The sequence below is a fragment of the Homalodisca vitripennis genome, chromosome X (genome assembly GCF_021130785.1).
Source record: "Homalodisca vitripennis isolate AUS2020 chromosome X, UT_GWSS_2.1, whole genome shotgun sequence".
Taxonomy (NCBI): domain Eukaryota; kingdom Metazoa; phylum Arthropoda; class Insecta; order Hemiptera; family Cicadellidae; genus Homalodisca; species Homalodisca vitripennis.
In genome coordinates, this window is record NC_060215.1 from 58,012,040 (window position 1) to 58,028,532 (window position 16,493).

Below are 16,493 nucleotides of genomic sequence, written 5' to 3' on the forward strand. Positions count from 1 at the left end.
GTATGACTTGCGACCAATCCTGTGCGTGTAGGTTGTGCCTCAGCTCTTCCATGGTTCTTGTGTTAAACAACTTTCCGTATATTTGAATTTGTGGCTTTTCATGTTGTGTTGTGAAAATAAAACATAGCTAGATAGTGTGGTCTGAAAAGCCTGTTTTTAGCACTGGTTGATATTTTGGGTTTTGTGATATTTGTGCATATAAAGTCTATAGAAGTCTGGCTGTGGTTTGTTATTCTTGTTGGTGGTATATGTATAGAGCCTGTTTAATACATACCCATGAAGTATTTAATCAAGGTTTCTTTTGTGACTGTTGTCAACCAAGTTATCAAGATTGATGTCCCTCATCACAAGAATAAAGTATTTAGTATGTATAATTTGTTCAGTTCATATGATACAATATCAATTATGTATAATAATGCGGAATAAAATGCATATTAAACAGTACAACTAGCTGATTTCATCAGTGGCTAACCGGTATTTCCATGTGGCCCTATGTATCTTTGTAATTGATGTATTCTTGGACTGCTAAAGATAAAAATTTACTGTTTTAAAGACCATAAATTTGTCAAATGTTGCATCTTTCTTGGTATTTCTTCTTGTATTAACTGTCTTTACAATTTGATAATGTATGATGCTTGTATGCCTTAACTTGTATGCCTCTATATTATCATAAGTACAGAGTATATTTATCTTGTTTAGCTATAATATTGGCATTTCTAACTATAACTTACATTTAGGCATGATTTCCTAATTTACACTGGAGACATATTGTTGTAAAGAAACAGACTGATTGTTAGCATTATGTATATTACATTAAAGATAATGTCAAGTCTACCTGTATATTTATATGTAGCAGGAACTATGAACATGGTATAATCTGAATATAGTTTGCATCATAAACATTTTCAAATATATTTATGTACCAATGCTATGTTTCATAGAAATAATTTTATGATATTAGTTTTATGTTTTTTTTTTTCTACTCAAAAACATTTAAATAGTGAAAATAATATTAAAATGACTATTCTTGACATTGGCTTTAAAAAAAGCTACAAATCAAATTATAATTTAATTCAAAATTTGTATTCACTTTGTATATGAAACGTACATTGAATATTGTCATAACCATATATGGTATATTCTTAAAACTAAACTTGCGTAGTATAAATATTATAAAATGCAGAAAATGTATTATGTTCTTTGAAGTATTCTTTGACTGAACTACTCAACCTGAGATTGAGAATTATTCTGATTGCTCTCTTTTACTTTCAGAATAACGTATAAATTATTGATTCATGTGGGTCCATAAAGAGGGATTACAAACAATATTACTGGATGTATATATGAAAAATAGACTATCTTTAAAGTCTCAAAATTAAGCAAGATTAATGAGAGCGTATGATTGTATACTTCATCCCAGATGATTTTTTTGAAAGATTTTGATCTAGGTGGGAATTTTAGTTTAAATTATTGTCAGTTGTCAATTCTAAAAGTTTTAGACCATGGGATTAATGGGACTACTAATCAAAAATAATAATTGTTTATGACTATTTTTGGATTGTTTAGTACTTTAGTTTTATGGGTTTTGAAAACTATTATAGTTTGTCTTGTCAGGATTGAGCAAAAATTATGATTATGAGAGGAAAAATATAACAACTATAAATCATGCCTAGCAAATATCTCCACTTCCTCTCCAGATAGAGCTGAAGGTTTGAGGTTATCATCATCAGCATACAGGCAGAGATAGCTAGGATTTCCAAATTGAGGTAATTCAATTCAGTTAGCAAATAAACAAAATTGGTTTCAAGATGGATCTTTGTGGCACACTATATGTAACTAGTTTTTAAGAAGAGTGATATGGAATTCTGAATCGTTTGTTAAAATATACTTTTCAAACTGTACCTTTTAAGGTTTTTTTTATTTTTTAACTTAATTTATTTTGGTTATATTTCCAGCAAAACCAAAACCAGAGATACCTCCAAAACCAACCCCATTGAGATCAAAGGAGCTGATAACAGCTGAAAGGTCAGTGTTACAAACACATAAAATTAAAGTCAATCACTTGGTTGTACAAAATGTACCACTTGTCCATATCATATATACATATCAAATTTGCTTATAAAGTAGAAGATATATGTTTCACCTAAACACGTTATGATTCATGAACTCTTTTATTTTTCTGTGAACAATACTGGTACATAATTCATTTGTAAGAAAAGTAAACTTGAAATTTTAACTTTTTGTTGTGTATAAATTTAGGCTTAACATGCGTTATTCTACCCATCCTCATGGGCCACTGGCCTGTGCGAGGATTTTTATAAAACAGAATAAGGAAGAGAGTTGATACAGTACAAGGTTTTGATCAGTTCTACAGTTACAGACAGGATTTGAACCAGCGCTCTCTCTAATTGAGATCCAAAGTATGACTTCTCAGACTGCTTGTCTATCTGCACAATTTACTAAACTAGTAAAGATACCTTCTATATTAATATTCTGTTAGTATATATGTTAAGGCTCACTAAGCCTAAAATTCAGATACCTCAATTACAAAGTTAGAGTTTAACCATCCGGTGCCATATAAAAGTTTAAAATGGTCAACTTGAAAACAACTTATATTTCAGTATTTTAATCACCTAGCAATGGGGTGAAGAGAAAAAAAAACTATTTTTAGCAGTGAAAAACAGTGAAAAGCAGGACAAGTCTGCGTAGTTGAATTTGTCAACCAAAGTGGTAATTCTATAGAAAACATATTATTAAGATAACTATGGTAAGTGACTAAGTGTGAAAAATAGGAATACTATAAATATATATTAATCATAATTATGTATACTTTTGTAGGTTCTTCAAGGAAAATCCCATTGTCTCCAGACAGAAGCCTCCATTGGCACCAAAACCTGTATTTTCAACTAAAGGAGTCAGTCCAGTAATACAGCAAAAGTTACAAGGGAGAATTTCAAATAGCTCTGTGAATATAGTGAACCGTGTGTGCTTGAGTGACCAAGTTTCATCAGACTCACAATGTTCTGAGGTTCTTTCAGAGACTAAGACAGTCCAGTACCAGGAAATTGTTGCATCTTTGAAGGGACAACATGAATCAGAAGCCAATAGTGAACTCACATTAGTCACTCGTAATACTTCAGTCATATCATCAGTAGGCACTTCACAGTGTGATGCTGAGCGGATCATCAAAGACACTTGGGCTTCTTTACAAGAGAAGTCCATCATTTCTAGCACGAACATTGTTAGTGCCAATCAGAACAATAAAAGTGATTTAATATTAAGTAAACTTATAAAAAATAGCTCATCTTTATATCCCAGTGATTTTAATGATACGTTACCATTTAAAGTGAGTGATAATGTAAATAATTTTGATGTAAACAATGAGTCTAATAATTTCTCTACAGGAGTTGAAAACTTGCACATGCCAAGTTTAGAATTTAGTCCTCCGACTCCAGATGATGAAACCCTAGTCAGCAAGGAAAACTCTTCAGACCTATTGAAGTTACCAGTTAACAATGAGAGCTGTTTGAATGAATCTAGTCTACATTCCAATTTATCTTTTTTACACCCTTCAAACAAATCTAGATACTTGGACACCTCGAGTGAATTAAAAGGCTCTAATATTGAAACATCAACACCTAATAGTATCACAGCAAGTATAAGTGTCGGTGATGTAACTCTAAGATCCAAGAAATCTTCTGATCCTACAAGAGGAGTGTCATGGAGTGAAGATGATGTAAGCCGTAACCGCACTAACTCAGAGGGAAATGAGAGTTTTGATGGATCAAATACTACAGTTAGACGAAGGATATCATCGTTTTTTGGATCTTTTGGTAAAGGAGGAAAGACTAAAGAAAAGAGAGAAAGTTCTTTATTTTATTATAATCCGGGTGACGATTCCTCACAGATGGAGAGTTCAGATAGTGGAAGGACTTCTGTGACGTCTCTAAGCGAAACACTGAACTCAGCAAGCAACAATACTAACATTGTTGATTCTCCAAGTGATTTCAAGCAAACTTTGAATGTCAGCAATGATTGCTTTGAGGGGAGTAGCAATAGAAGCTCTATTTCTGATGAGAGTTTTGATGCAGAAAATTTCCAAAAATCAGGTACTGTGAATAAAGATGATTACTCTACATCAACAGATCCGGCTGAAAGAAAGAAAAGGAAATGTTTCTTGATAGTTAATGAGTTAATGACCTCAGAAAGGGTTTTCATAGATGTTTTAAAACTGTTATGTCATGATTTCAAAAATGCAGTGGATGAAGCAAGTAATCAGCAAAGAAGTCCAGTTATTCCTCCTAGTGATTTCAATAAAATAATAAATAACTTGCCTCAGTTGTTAAGCCTTAATGAAGATTTACTAAAGGATATTGAGAGTAGAATCGAGTGTTGGAATGAATTACCTAAAGTATCTGATGTTATTGTCAAAAAAGGTCCATTTTTAAAATTATACTCTTCTTATATTCAAAATTTTGAGGCACAAACAGATTTTCTTGACGAATGTTGTGAAAAATATCGCAAGTTTGCACAAGTGGTTAAAGACTTTGAGAAATCAGATCGGTGCAAAAAGTTGGCATTGAAGCATTACATGTTGAAACCTATTCAGCGTATCCCACAGTACAAACTCTTATTGGATGAATACTTGGAACATCTAGATCCTACCTCTTTGGATTACGTAGACACAAAAGCTGCCCTTAACATTGTCTGTGATGTGGCAAATCATGCTAATCAGAGTATTAAGCAAGGAGTAAGTATATATGTTATTTATGTATATTACATATTGTGTAGAAGCATAGTTGGTTACTCAAAATGCACTACGAAAATTAATCTAAAGGTGTAACTCTTAAACTAAAACTTTTAAAATATTTATCGTATAGCCTATTATTAACTACTGTAATGTTGTTACCAATCCTATTGCTCTTTATAACAACACTTCAAAACATGACTGACATTAATTTGTAACTATTTGAATGGCCATATTACAGTTGAAAATTACCTTACAAGAAGTTAATTGGATTATTTAAAATATAAAGGTAATTAAATTGTTCTATACATAATATTTTAAGAAGCAATGATAAACTTCTAAAAGTTTTCTATTTGGTTAGCAGTGATTACAATGGACTATAGGCTGGGTTAGCCAACCCTAAGTAACTGATGAGTAGCACATTCGATAATCCAATATTCTGTGGTCCAACATATTCTATAATCTAACAACACCTTGGCAGTAACAAGATAGAGAGTTTGCGTATTATATGAAGGACTGGGAGTGCTGGTGATTACTCATCTTTCCTGTCAAAATCAAATTATTTATTGTTAAACACCTTTTCAGTACTGGCATCTGTCATATTTTTTGTTAAAGATATTTACAGTTATTTTTCTTAAACTATCCTTTTTGCACTAAATACTAATGCAAATAATGAAGTTTTAACACATAAATCCATTTTCTGTAATATGGAAAAACAATACATATTGCAGTTAATGTAATTACTTACTGTTGTTAGTAATTACATACTTAATTAAGAACTTAATGTAAACATGTCCCTATGGAGTATAAACAGTTTTCCATTACTTGGTTTTATAAAGGGTGTAAAAAAGCTCCGCACAGGCTTCATAATTCCCGAAAAAAAGGTGAAGCAATAAAACTTGGTTCATTGCTTACCAAGTTATGCTGCTTATCATTACTGCACGTATAAATCTACTTTTTGAAATTTTTTGTCATGTTAGGAGGATGGCCCACAAGGAGTCAGAAGGAAAGTTAAACTTAGTAATTGAATACTGGATTTAAGAAATAGTTTTTAAGATACTTATTGATTCTTCACATCCAATGGAGTATGGTCTACAAGGAGTTTGGCAAATGAAGTTAAAGTGAGCATAACTCAATTTGTACATTCAATGATACTCAATGATACTCAATGATACTCATTTTATTACCGGTAAAGATTACATTACATTGTCACATTGAAAAACACAATATTGTACATTTCAGTTTTAAAAGCAATGTAATCCTCCAGTTCGTCCAGATCTTTAAAAGAAGTGATATATTAAATAAACATATCAATTAAAACAAATCAATTAATTATTTAAAAACTAATTACAATACAGATAAAGAATTTCCCAAAATCAACAAACAATTATCTAATTTTATAACTAATCCCAAAAAAAACTCATCCACTTCATAAAGTGGGTGTTCCAAAAGGAAAAATCCAATTTGTCTTTTGAAAATACTAAATGGCAGTGATCTTAACCCATTTTGGCAGTGTGTTCCATAATTTTGGTCCAAGAGACAATGTTGCTAATGAATATTGTTTGGAAATCTCAGTTTTTTGGTTACAATATTGTATTGTACCCCTTGTGTTATATTGGTGAATGTTTTTATATGTTAGCTTGTTTGACGTAGCCATATAAAGCAAAAGTTTATACACAATTAAACAAGGGACTGTCATAATATGAAGTTCTTGAAATTTTTTGTTTACATGAATCCTTATAGCCAATACCAGAAATAATAACGTACTGCTTTTTTTTGTATTAATAAAATTTTATTAATGTTCTTCTTAAATGTATTTCCCCATATTTCAATACCATAAACTAACTGAGAGTAAAAAAAATGCATAATATACCATTTTAAGAGCTTTTTCGTTGCAAAATTCAGACAGTTTTCTCATCATAAATATTGCTTTAGATAACTTTAAACAAAGAGTAGTTATATGGTCATTCCAATTTAAATTTTTGTCGATAATCAATCCGAGAAATTTTTGTAGAATCAAACTTTGGTATTACTAAATTGTCAACTGCTATTTGAATTTCAAAGGAAGATTTTTTTATTTGAAGTAAAATTGAGAGCTGTTGATTTATTTGCATTTTACTGTTAAAAAGTTTTCATTAAAGTATTGCACTATATTATTAATTTGTATATTTGCTATGATTTCTAAATCCTCCAAATTTTTGTGTTTATATAGTATAGATGTGTCATCTGCATATAAAATTGTCTGGTTAGGATTACTTTACATTTCCAGGTGTCATTAATATATATTAAAAATAGCAATGGACCAAGAACGGAACCCTGAGGCACACCCCACTTAATGTCTGATCTTTTAGATGTGACTTCACCCTGATCATTTTTTATGGTGACAAACTGTTTCCGACAGACCAAGTAAGATTTCAGTAAATCATGAGGTGTCCCTCTTATTCCGTAGTTTTTCTAATTTATCAAGCAAAATATTTATATTTACACAGTCAAAAGCTTTTTGCAAATCCAGAAACACACCACAAATAAAATCACCATTTATCATTCCTTCCATTATTTCATTAAGAAATTTGATTATGGCTGACAAAGTGGATTTTCCCCCTCATGAATCCATGCTGATTTACACAAAAAGTATGCTCTTAGCTTCTAAAAAATCAATTAACCTATTACAAAATAGCTTTCTCAAAAAACTTTTAGAAATAACAGGCAGAAGTGCAACTGGTCTATAGTTAATAATTTCTGAGCAGTTTCCCTTGTTTTTAAAAATAGGCACAATTTTAGAAATTTTTAAACTGTCTGGGAAAATTCCTGTTTCAAAACTTGTATTAATTATAGATGATAAAGGTCCTGCTATAACTTCTGAAATATTCTTTAATAAATCAGTACTTATGCAGTCCCAACCAACTGCAAAACTATTCTTCAAGTTCTTTATTATTTTAAGAATCTCTTTTTTCAGAGGTTGGGTGAAGAAACATGCTGCTTTCAATTCTTTTTACCCTTAAAAGAGTAATTCAGATTATTAAAATTAATAGCCAATTGTTCAGGGATGCCCTTAAAATATTCATTAAACTGATTGGCAATAACATTAGGATCAGTTATCAAATTAGCATTGCTTCTTAGTGAGATGTTAGCTCTATTTTTTGTATTTCTTCCTAAATCTCTATTTATGATTTTCCATGTATCAGCATTTATGTTTTTTTGAATTCAAAATTTTATTTGTCATATATTCTTGTTTTGTTTTTCTTAGCAGACTTTCATATTTTTGCTTTTTGCATTTTTAAAAGATTCTTAATTCCAAATTTATTACGATTTTGAACCCAGAGTGATTCAAGGAAAATTAAAACATTTTTTGTCTCCGTAATTTCTTTAGTTATCCATGGAGTTTTATCTTTAATCTGTTTCTTAATATTTTTATTTTTTATTGGGCAACAAATATCAATATTATAATTTAATATTTCAACAAAATTAGAATATTGCTTATTGACATCACAACTTGATGTCAATATATCCCAGTTTTCTTTTTGAAGAAAATAATTTAGTATGCGTACATTTTCTGCATTGAAAGACCTTGCTTTTGTTGGTATTCGCTTTAAGAAATATTCTGTTGCATCGTTAATAGGAATATTAAGTGTGATACCAAAGTGATCTGATAATCCTGTAATTATGTACTTTTGAAGTTACTTTTTTTAAGCCCAACTTTTTATTGATTACTATATTATCCAAAACTGACTGTGTATTCTGAGTTACTCTGGTTTGGTTGGTTTATCAGATATCTAAAATTGAATTCATTAAGAAAAGTCATTAGTTTAAATTTATTGTTAGAGTGCACTAAAATATCAATATTAAAATCTCCCATCAGAATACAGTTAGAACTAGAATCAAGTGAGTCAACTATTTTGGTTAATTTACATATAAAACTATCAATATCAGAATTGGGCGGCCTGTAGATACAAATAATTATGTAATTCTCATTGTTTATTTTAGTTTTAATTCCTGTAGCTTCCAGTAATCCTTCACATGAAGTTATATCAAGTTTTTTCAAATGAAACAAAACGTTTTGTGAAAATTGCAGCTCCACCACCTTTAATTGAGGTTCTAGAGAAAGAATTAGCCAATGTATACATCCCATTATTAAAATTTGATGCATTCAAGAATGTTATCGCTCGTCCAATGTTCAGTTACCAGTAAAATATCAGGATTTAGCTGGTCAATTAAAATTTCAAAATGGTTCAATTTTGGTTGTAAGCTCCTTGCATTCTGATGGAAAATCTTAAAGTCTGTTATACATTTGTCTCTGCCTGTAATACTTGCAAGTACATTATTTTAAACTAACAATATTTGATGTGAAGAGTCAATAACTATCTTAAAAAATCTTTACATAAATAAAGAGTTCTTTTATTTGTCTAGCCAAAAAGTAGAAACGTCTAATGCTACATCATAAAAACTTGAGTACTACTTCAAGAATCAATAATTTTTATTGTTTTTAAACACATTGTGTAATTGACAAAGTTAGATTTACAATTAACCGTTTTCTTAATATAAATCTCTGTCTAAAGGACAGTTGTCAAATTCTCAGTAGTTATCTATAAGGTAATAACAGGTAACAATGAAGTTATAAAAGTTAAATAAACATATAAATAATCTATACTAAATAATAATTAAATAAGTATATAAATAATCTATTTTAAAACTGTGATAACAATAACACATACATACACTTAATACACAAACAGAAATAAATAAAATAAAAAAAAAACAATATATCAATATAGTTAAAAATGTATAGTGCTAGTATCACAGGCTAAAAAACTATCGACAGAATCAAATACATTCTCTTTTAACCACCTATCCACTACTATTTTAAATCTTTTTATAGGGACAGACCATGCTATTTCCGGTAATTTGTTAAATAGATTAATTTTCATATATGTGTGGCTGCGTTTACTCTTTTCAAATTTGACAGTAGGTAAATCTAGTATATGTTTTTTTATGGTAATATAACTATGAATTTCCTATCTAGTTCAAACATTACATAACGACTTTTTAACATTCACTAAACAACAATAAACATACAAATTTGAAATTTTCATTATTTTTAGCTACTTAAAAATTGGTACACGTTTCTCTTTCAGGTACATTCTTAATAGCTCTCAATGCCCTTTTCTGCCATTTGAAATCCCCACAGTGTTATTCCATATTTTAAATGTGAGTGAAAAAAAAGCACAAGTTGAAACTAGTACGTCTAAGGTAATACATTTTCTTAATTTACGTAATAGATAGACAACTCTTGACAATTTCTTACATAATTGTTCGATATGATGTTTCTAACCCAGTCTACTATCCAAGTGTATTCCTAATAACTTAACAGGTTTAACATCTTTATAAATTGTATAATTTAAAGAAAATATTATTTTTTCAGTTTTTTTTTCATTAACAAATAATAATGTTGGCTTCGAACCATTGTAGAGCCTTTCTCAAAGCCAAGTCCTCCTCTCTTACCAGTTCATCTAAGCTTCTACTATAATTCAGGCATACAACACTGATGTACAAGGAACATTGGCAGGAAAATCAATTACAGCAATCAACAATTAAAAAGGCCCCAGAACAGAACCTTGTGGTACTCCTGGACTTGTGGACTTATCTTTGTCCTGAACAACCATTTGTTTTCTATTAGTTGAATTTGATTTAAATAATTCTAGTTCATTGCCCCTAATGCCATAAGTAAACAGTTTTGTAATGAGCAAATTGTGACATATGCAATCAAATGCTGTACTCAAGTCTACCAACACTGCAGAAGACATAAATTGCTTTTCAAAATTTATCAAAATACTATCAACTATACTCTCTACAGTCTTGACAGTGTTTCTGCCAGACATAAATCCAAACTGTACATCACATATATGTAATTTTGAGTAAAGAAAGCATTAAGCTGCTGTTTGATACACGATTCAAAAATCTTACTGAAAATAGGAACTAAGGATATAGGTCTGTAGGTGGATGGATTTAATTTATCACCTGTTTTATAGACTGGAGTTACTTTTTTTACCTTACGTGCTTTTGGGTATAACCCCTGATCTAACATCATATTAAATAAATATTTTAGTGGTTCAACAATTAAATCAATTATACTTTTAATAGCATAATTAGAAAACCCATAGTAATCTTGGCTTTTAGAGGAACTAAGGCTAGCTACATATTTCATTACATCAGTTTTTTCAATTACATTCAACTTAAAAATTATATTATTACAACTAATATTGCGATCTAAAAAAATAGTTATTTACCAGTTCTAAGGCATAATTATCAGACACGTCCTTATTTATTTTATTTCAATCTTATTCTCTATCAACATCAATAAAATGATCATTAAAAACCTTAGACTCTATTAACCCTTTGAGTGCCGCGCCGTTTTGCTATATGGTATGCATAAAATGCCGAGCCGAAATGCCTGATGTTGCAAGGGTCTGGTTAAAAATTCATATAAAAATTATTTATTGGTATAACGTCCTGGGTTTTTGTTTGTTTTGTAGATATATATATTTTTTTTATAAATATAAAACATTCATTAGTTATTTAACGTTTTTATACCAATAAAAAGCAAAAACATTAACAAAAAGTTTATGAGCAAAAACATTTTGTTTTTTATTTTGACACAACGTAGTGTTATTGAAATATTTAATTTTTCTCATTTTCAGTTATTCTATCTTATACTCTATTTAATTCTTTACAAAAATTGATATAAAAACTTTTTTTAAACTTATAAATAAAGTTTTTGGAAAATAAATATGAAAATATGAACCGCTACAAAACTAGTAAGTTTCTCGTTTACAGACAGTGTTTCAAGACTTGGATAGTTTTTCCTTTGTTTATCTAGACATGTTTATAAATTGTTTACTGTTTTATAAATAACAACATAATCCAAGAAATGTTCTTCATCTCATTTTTATTTTATTTTTTAATGCTGTTACAAATATATTTACCAACTGCCTAATACCCACGGTCGTTGTTCTACTTATACACAGACTAGAACAACATACACAAACGAAATAATATGAAGATATTAACACTACAAACCCATTTACAATTAAACACTTTCAATATTTACAATCATTTGTGAAATAAACACCAGCGCATACAAAATATGTGACGGCTCGTCCGTGTAGCTGTCGATTCTAAACTCGACTGGCACGCTCTCTTTACAACCGCTATAAAAATCAGAATTTACCCAGAATGTAACAAAACCTTCATCAAAAGTTACGTTGAAGCCTTTGGAATGCGTATGTATAGTCATTGAACCAATTTAGATAAATACTATATAAAATATAAGTGTTACTGCAGAAGTCGCAAATAGCGATTCTGGCATTTCTTGCATATAATGCAGGATCGCAAATAGCGATGCTCCAGCACTCAAAGGGTTAAAATATCCTGATTTCCTTTTATTTTGTTTGACTCAGCTTTAACAATATTCCAAGCATCCTTACATTTATTGACAGAATTTTTGATATAGTTATTATGCTATTTTCTTAGCATGAGTTATTCTCCTCCTATATAATTATTTAGCCTGTAAATAATCATTTCTATATTCAATTTCATTTCTTGTATTTATATTGTTCTTAAACCTATCATATAAAGTAATTACATATTCTTTAAGTCTTTTCAGCTTACCATTTTATATTCAATCTATTAGAACGTCTTAATTTTAGTTCCTTAACTTTGCAGCTTTCTTCAAAAGAATTTGTCAATATTAAATTTAAAGAGTCCTATGCATCTTTTATATTACAGGGTGTACATAAAGTCCTGCACGGGTATAATATTTTCTGAACGATAACAGATAAATAAACAAGATTTGGTACATCAATACTACACCTAAAAACCTACTTTTTGAAGGAACTATCAGTTTTCTGTAATATCATGGGGACGTCCCGCAAGGAGTCAGAAGGAAATCTTAAATAGGAGCATAGGTCAATATGGACATCATTTTAAAGGGCTTATCTAGCAGAGTTTAATGCCGCAAACCGCACTCAAAAAGATTGATCCAGTACAAAATGGCGGCTGTTCAAAGATTTTACTTGGTTACATTTTATTAGTAGCCATAACCCCAGTAAAGCAAAACTGCAACCAAACAAATACTGCAGCTAACTACTACATTATGCTTGTCAGTTGTACAGAAGTGAATTATGACATTAGTTATCCTCAAGGGTTACAAATTTGGTCCTAATATATTGATAACGGGGAAAACCTGATAACAGTAACAATTAACTACTAATAAAATGTAACCAAGTAAAATCTTTGAACAGCTGCCATTTTGTACTGGATCAATCTTTTTGAGTGTGGTTTGCGGCATTAAACTCTGCTAGATAAGCCCTTTAAAATGATGTCCATATTGACCTATGCTCCTATTTAAGATTTCCTTCTGACTCCTTGCGGGACGTCCCCATGATATTACAGAAAACTGATAGTTCCTTCAAAAAGTAGATTTTTAGGTGTAGTATTGATGTACCAAATCTTGTTTATTTATCTGTTATCGTTCAGAAAATATTATACCCGTGCAGGACTTTATGTACACCCTTATATGGAAACTTACTAAGCTGCATCCAGTTTATTTGTGATATATTTTCTCTCCAATTAAAAATTGCTCTAGTACTTACATCTCTAATACTTTTAGTGATCTTACATCTATCATCAATTACAAATGTTGTATGAAACCTAACAAATACTCCTGCATGATCGGATATGTGAGGTTCTATTACACGGCAGTCCAGGTGATCTCTAGCAACTTTTGTAATTATGTTATCTAAACATGAATAACATCTTGTTGGCTCTTCAGTGAGCCAATACGTGTTAAATACCAGAAATAAAAAATAAAGGGTGTCTCCTGTATTTTGTCTTATATTTATGTTAAAATCTGCAGTAATTGCATAATGAAAGTTATTGTATTTTTCATTTAAATAGAATGAAAAAGTTTCTAATTTATCTAAAAATGCAGATGTATTGAAATTTTGTGTACAATATAATGTGGCAATTATTAAATTAATTTTAGGCAGGGTAATAGCTGTAATTTCAAAATCACTATCAGAACAAAATTCATTTAAATTTATATCATTGAATTCAATGCATTTCTTTATAAATATAACAGTACCACCACCTCTATTTTTAATTTTTTCCTACAGTAAATACTTGAAATTATATAGTTCTGTGGTATATATAAAGAACATTCTTCCTCATAGAGCCAATGCTCATTTAGTGTCAAAATATCACATTTAATACTAATTAAAAATACATCTAATAAATCTAATTCATTTGTAATACACTGGACATTTAAATTAAATATACTAAGAGGTTTTGTTGATTTCTCTATTTCTGTCCGCCGGGGATCTGGAGTGGGTACTATCCCGATAGAGAATCAGTGCCTGGAGGGGAAGGTTTCTCACCACTCAGACTCTGAGGCTGCTGTCGCTCTTTCAGGGTGGTGACTGCCTCAGCTTTGAGTTTGGCAAGCCACCTCTTTCCTCTAATGTTGAAGGAAAGAACTTGTTCTTCTTATACTTGCTATTTAAACAAATATAATTTTTTTACACAATTTCTTTTTTCATAGCTGTGTACATTTGAATAATGCTTAATTTTGTGTGCATTTTCCTTAAGAAATGTCACTGCATTAATAAAAAAACCGTTGGAATTGTATGCTTTAAAAACTGTTCACTATGCCTGGCTCCAAACATGATTCGCAAAGCTCTTTTCTGCAGCACAAATATGCATGAGTGAGTGATGCCCCTATATAATAGTAAAGAAAGAATGATGGCTATAAACATGGGCATAATATAAAGTCATTAAAATATCAATTTTTATTCTCCCACTTAATCCCTGAAGCATAAAAATTTCCATGGAAACTTTATTTCTAACTAGTCAGTTAGAACCATGTAGTCACATAGTTATCCTAGTTCAAATTGGACTATAAACCACTTTTTGAAAATAATTACTATATAGAACAGAAAATATAGCTGCAGAACAAAACCATTTGTTTGCTTTACACTAGTTTTCCACATTTTTTTTTTTATTTTGTAAAATATCTAATTCACATACATTTTTGACATAAAAATGATTTTAATTCAAAGCAATATCATCTGCAAGAAGGTAGGAGGAAGTGTTTGGGCAATTAAGGTTTGATGACAGATGATTTATATAAGTTATGAATAAAAGAGGTCCCAAAACCGATCCCTGAGGAACACTGTTTTTTACCAAGGACTGAGTCAAGAACTCTTCATTAAAAATACAGATTTTTTCTTGTTTTGAAGGTGAGACGAAACAAAATGTACATGTTAACATGTTATTTTGTCACATCCATAAAACTTCAGCTCAGAAACTAAAATGCTACGATTTACTAATCGTATGTAGATATCAACTGGTTTTTCTTCTCAAGAGATGAATAGTAGTCCTTATGAAGACTAACCATAGCATCACAAGTACTTATGTCTGGTATAAAACTAAATTGTAGTGATGAGAGTCTGCAGTGTGTTTATAAAAAAGGACCCACTCTTCACGAATGAAGTTATTGGTAAAAGTTGGTTTAGTTATAGTTTAGTTTATTTGTGTTACTTTCCCTAGTTTTGTGAGTTTCTATTTTATAGTTTTTCAAAATGTCATAATTTTTTGGCATTTCTCCATATTTTCTTTTATTTTATAGGTTTTTTTGATTAAAATTAGTTTGTAAAGTAGGTATATTTTCTAAATTTACACATTACTATATTAAATTTGATATATAATGTCTTCAAATAAATATCTTTTAAACATATTTGATATTGTTTTATGGTTTAAACAATATCCCCAAGGTTATTTTTAATTTTGTAAAATCATTTAAAACAGCCAGTTTAAGGAGCAAATCAATTTTATGTCTCAGGTTCAGTGCGTTAAAATTTCCATTGACTCCTCATGGGATATCCTCTTGAGTGAGTGAAGAAAGTGAAAATTTGCCATATAAATGATTTTTCATTTATTGTTCTATGTCTCACTGGTAGTTCACAGGAAAGGTTTAATATTATATTTCACTGACTATAACCACCAATTGTAGTTCTGTTGGCATAGTTAAAATTTATATATTGGGCGTACGCTTTGTTAAAATAACACTTATCCACACATTTATGTGCTAAATGCTGTTTATTTTGCTGTATCAAATCATCGCTTTTATTTATACATAAATGTAACCCATTTTCAGGATCATTTGAGTAAGTTACTCTCCATCCAGTCTCAACTTGGAGATTATGAAATTATAAAACCTGGTCGTCATTTTGTAAAAGAAGGAGAACTGTACAAACTGTGTAGGAAAGATATGCAACAAAGATTTTTTATCTTGGTAAGTCCTTCAATTTAATAACAAATAGAAAACAAATAAATGCTACATGTGTTTATTTCAAAGAGAGTAAGTCTTGTATAGTAATAAGAAAATAAATGCTTAGGTAAAGTTGTTGATACAGTGAAAGTGTTTAGCAATAAGATAAATGGTGGTCCAGCAAAGTTTAATGTAATTAATTTAATTTTCTGTTCTTAGTGTCCAACTGGATCAATGTTAACCAACTACCATAAAAATACTAGATTTTAGCATATTTATAACTAAATTTTTTGTATGAAGTTGTCTTTATGGGCCAAAGTACATTGTGTCCATAAAATATGTAGTTCCCCTTTATAATTTTAGGAAAATAAAGCTTGTAAAAATGTAAAGCCTTTCTTTAATTAGGCCTTTAGGTTATAAAGA

The 16,493-nt window shown here is 30.1% G+C and overlaps 1 protein-coding gene across 1 annotated transcript in view; it reads left to right on the top strand.

The window, feature by feature from the left end:
* The window catches only part of LOC124369038 (FYVE, RhoGEF and PH domain-containing protein 6-like), an 85,582-nt gene that overhangs the window by 29,884 nt on the left and 39,205 nt on the right, over positions 1-16,493 (top strand). The window contains exons 3-5 of the mRNA XM_046826719.1: positions 1,956-2,025; positions 2,839-4,750; positions 15,957-16,094. Coding sequence (XP_046682675.1) covers positions 1,956-2,025; positions 2,839-4,750; positions 15,957-16,094 — 2,120 coding nt within the window. The remainder of the gene's footprint in view (positions 1-1,955; positions 2,026-2,838; positions 4,751-15,956; positions 16,095-16,493) is intronic.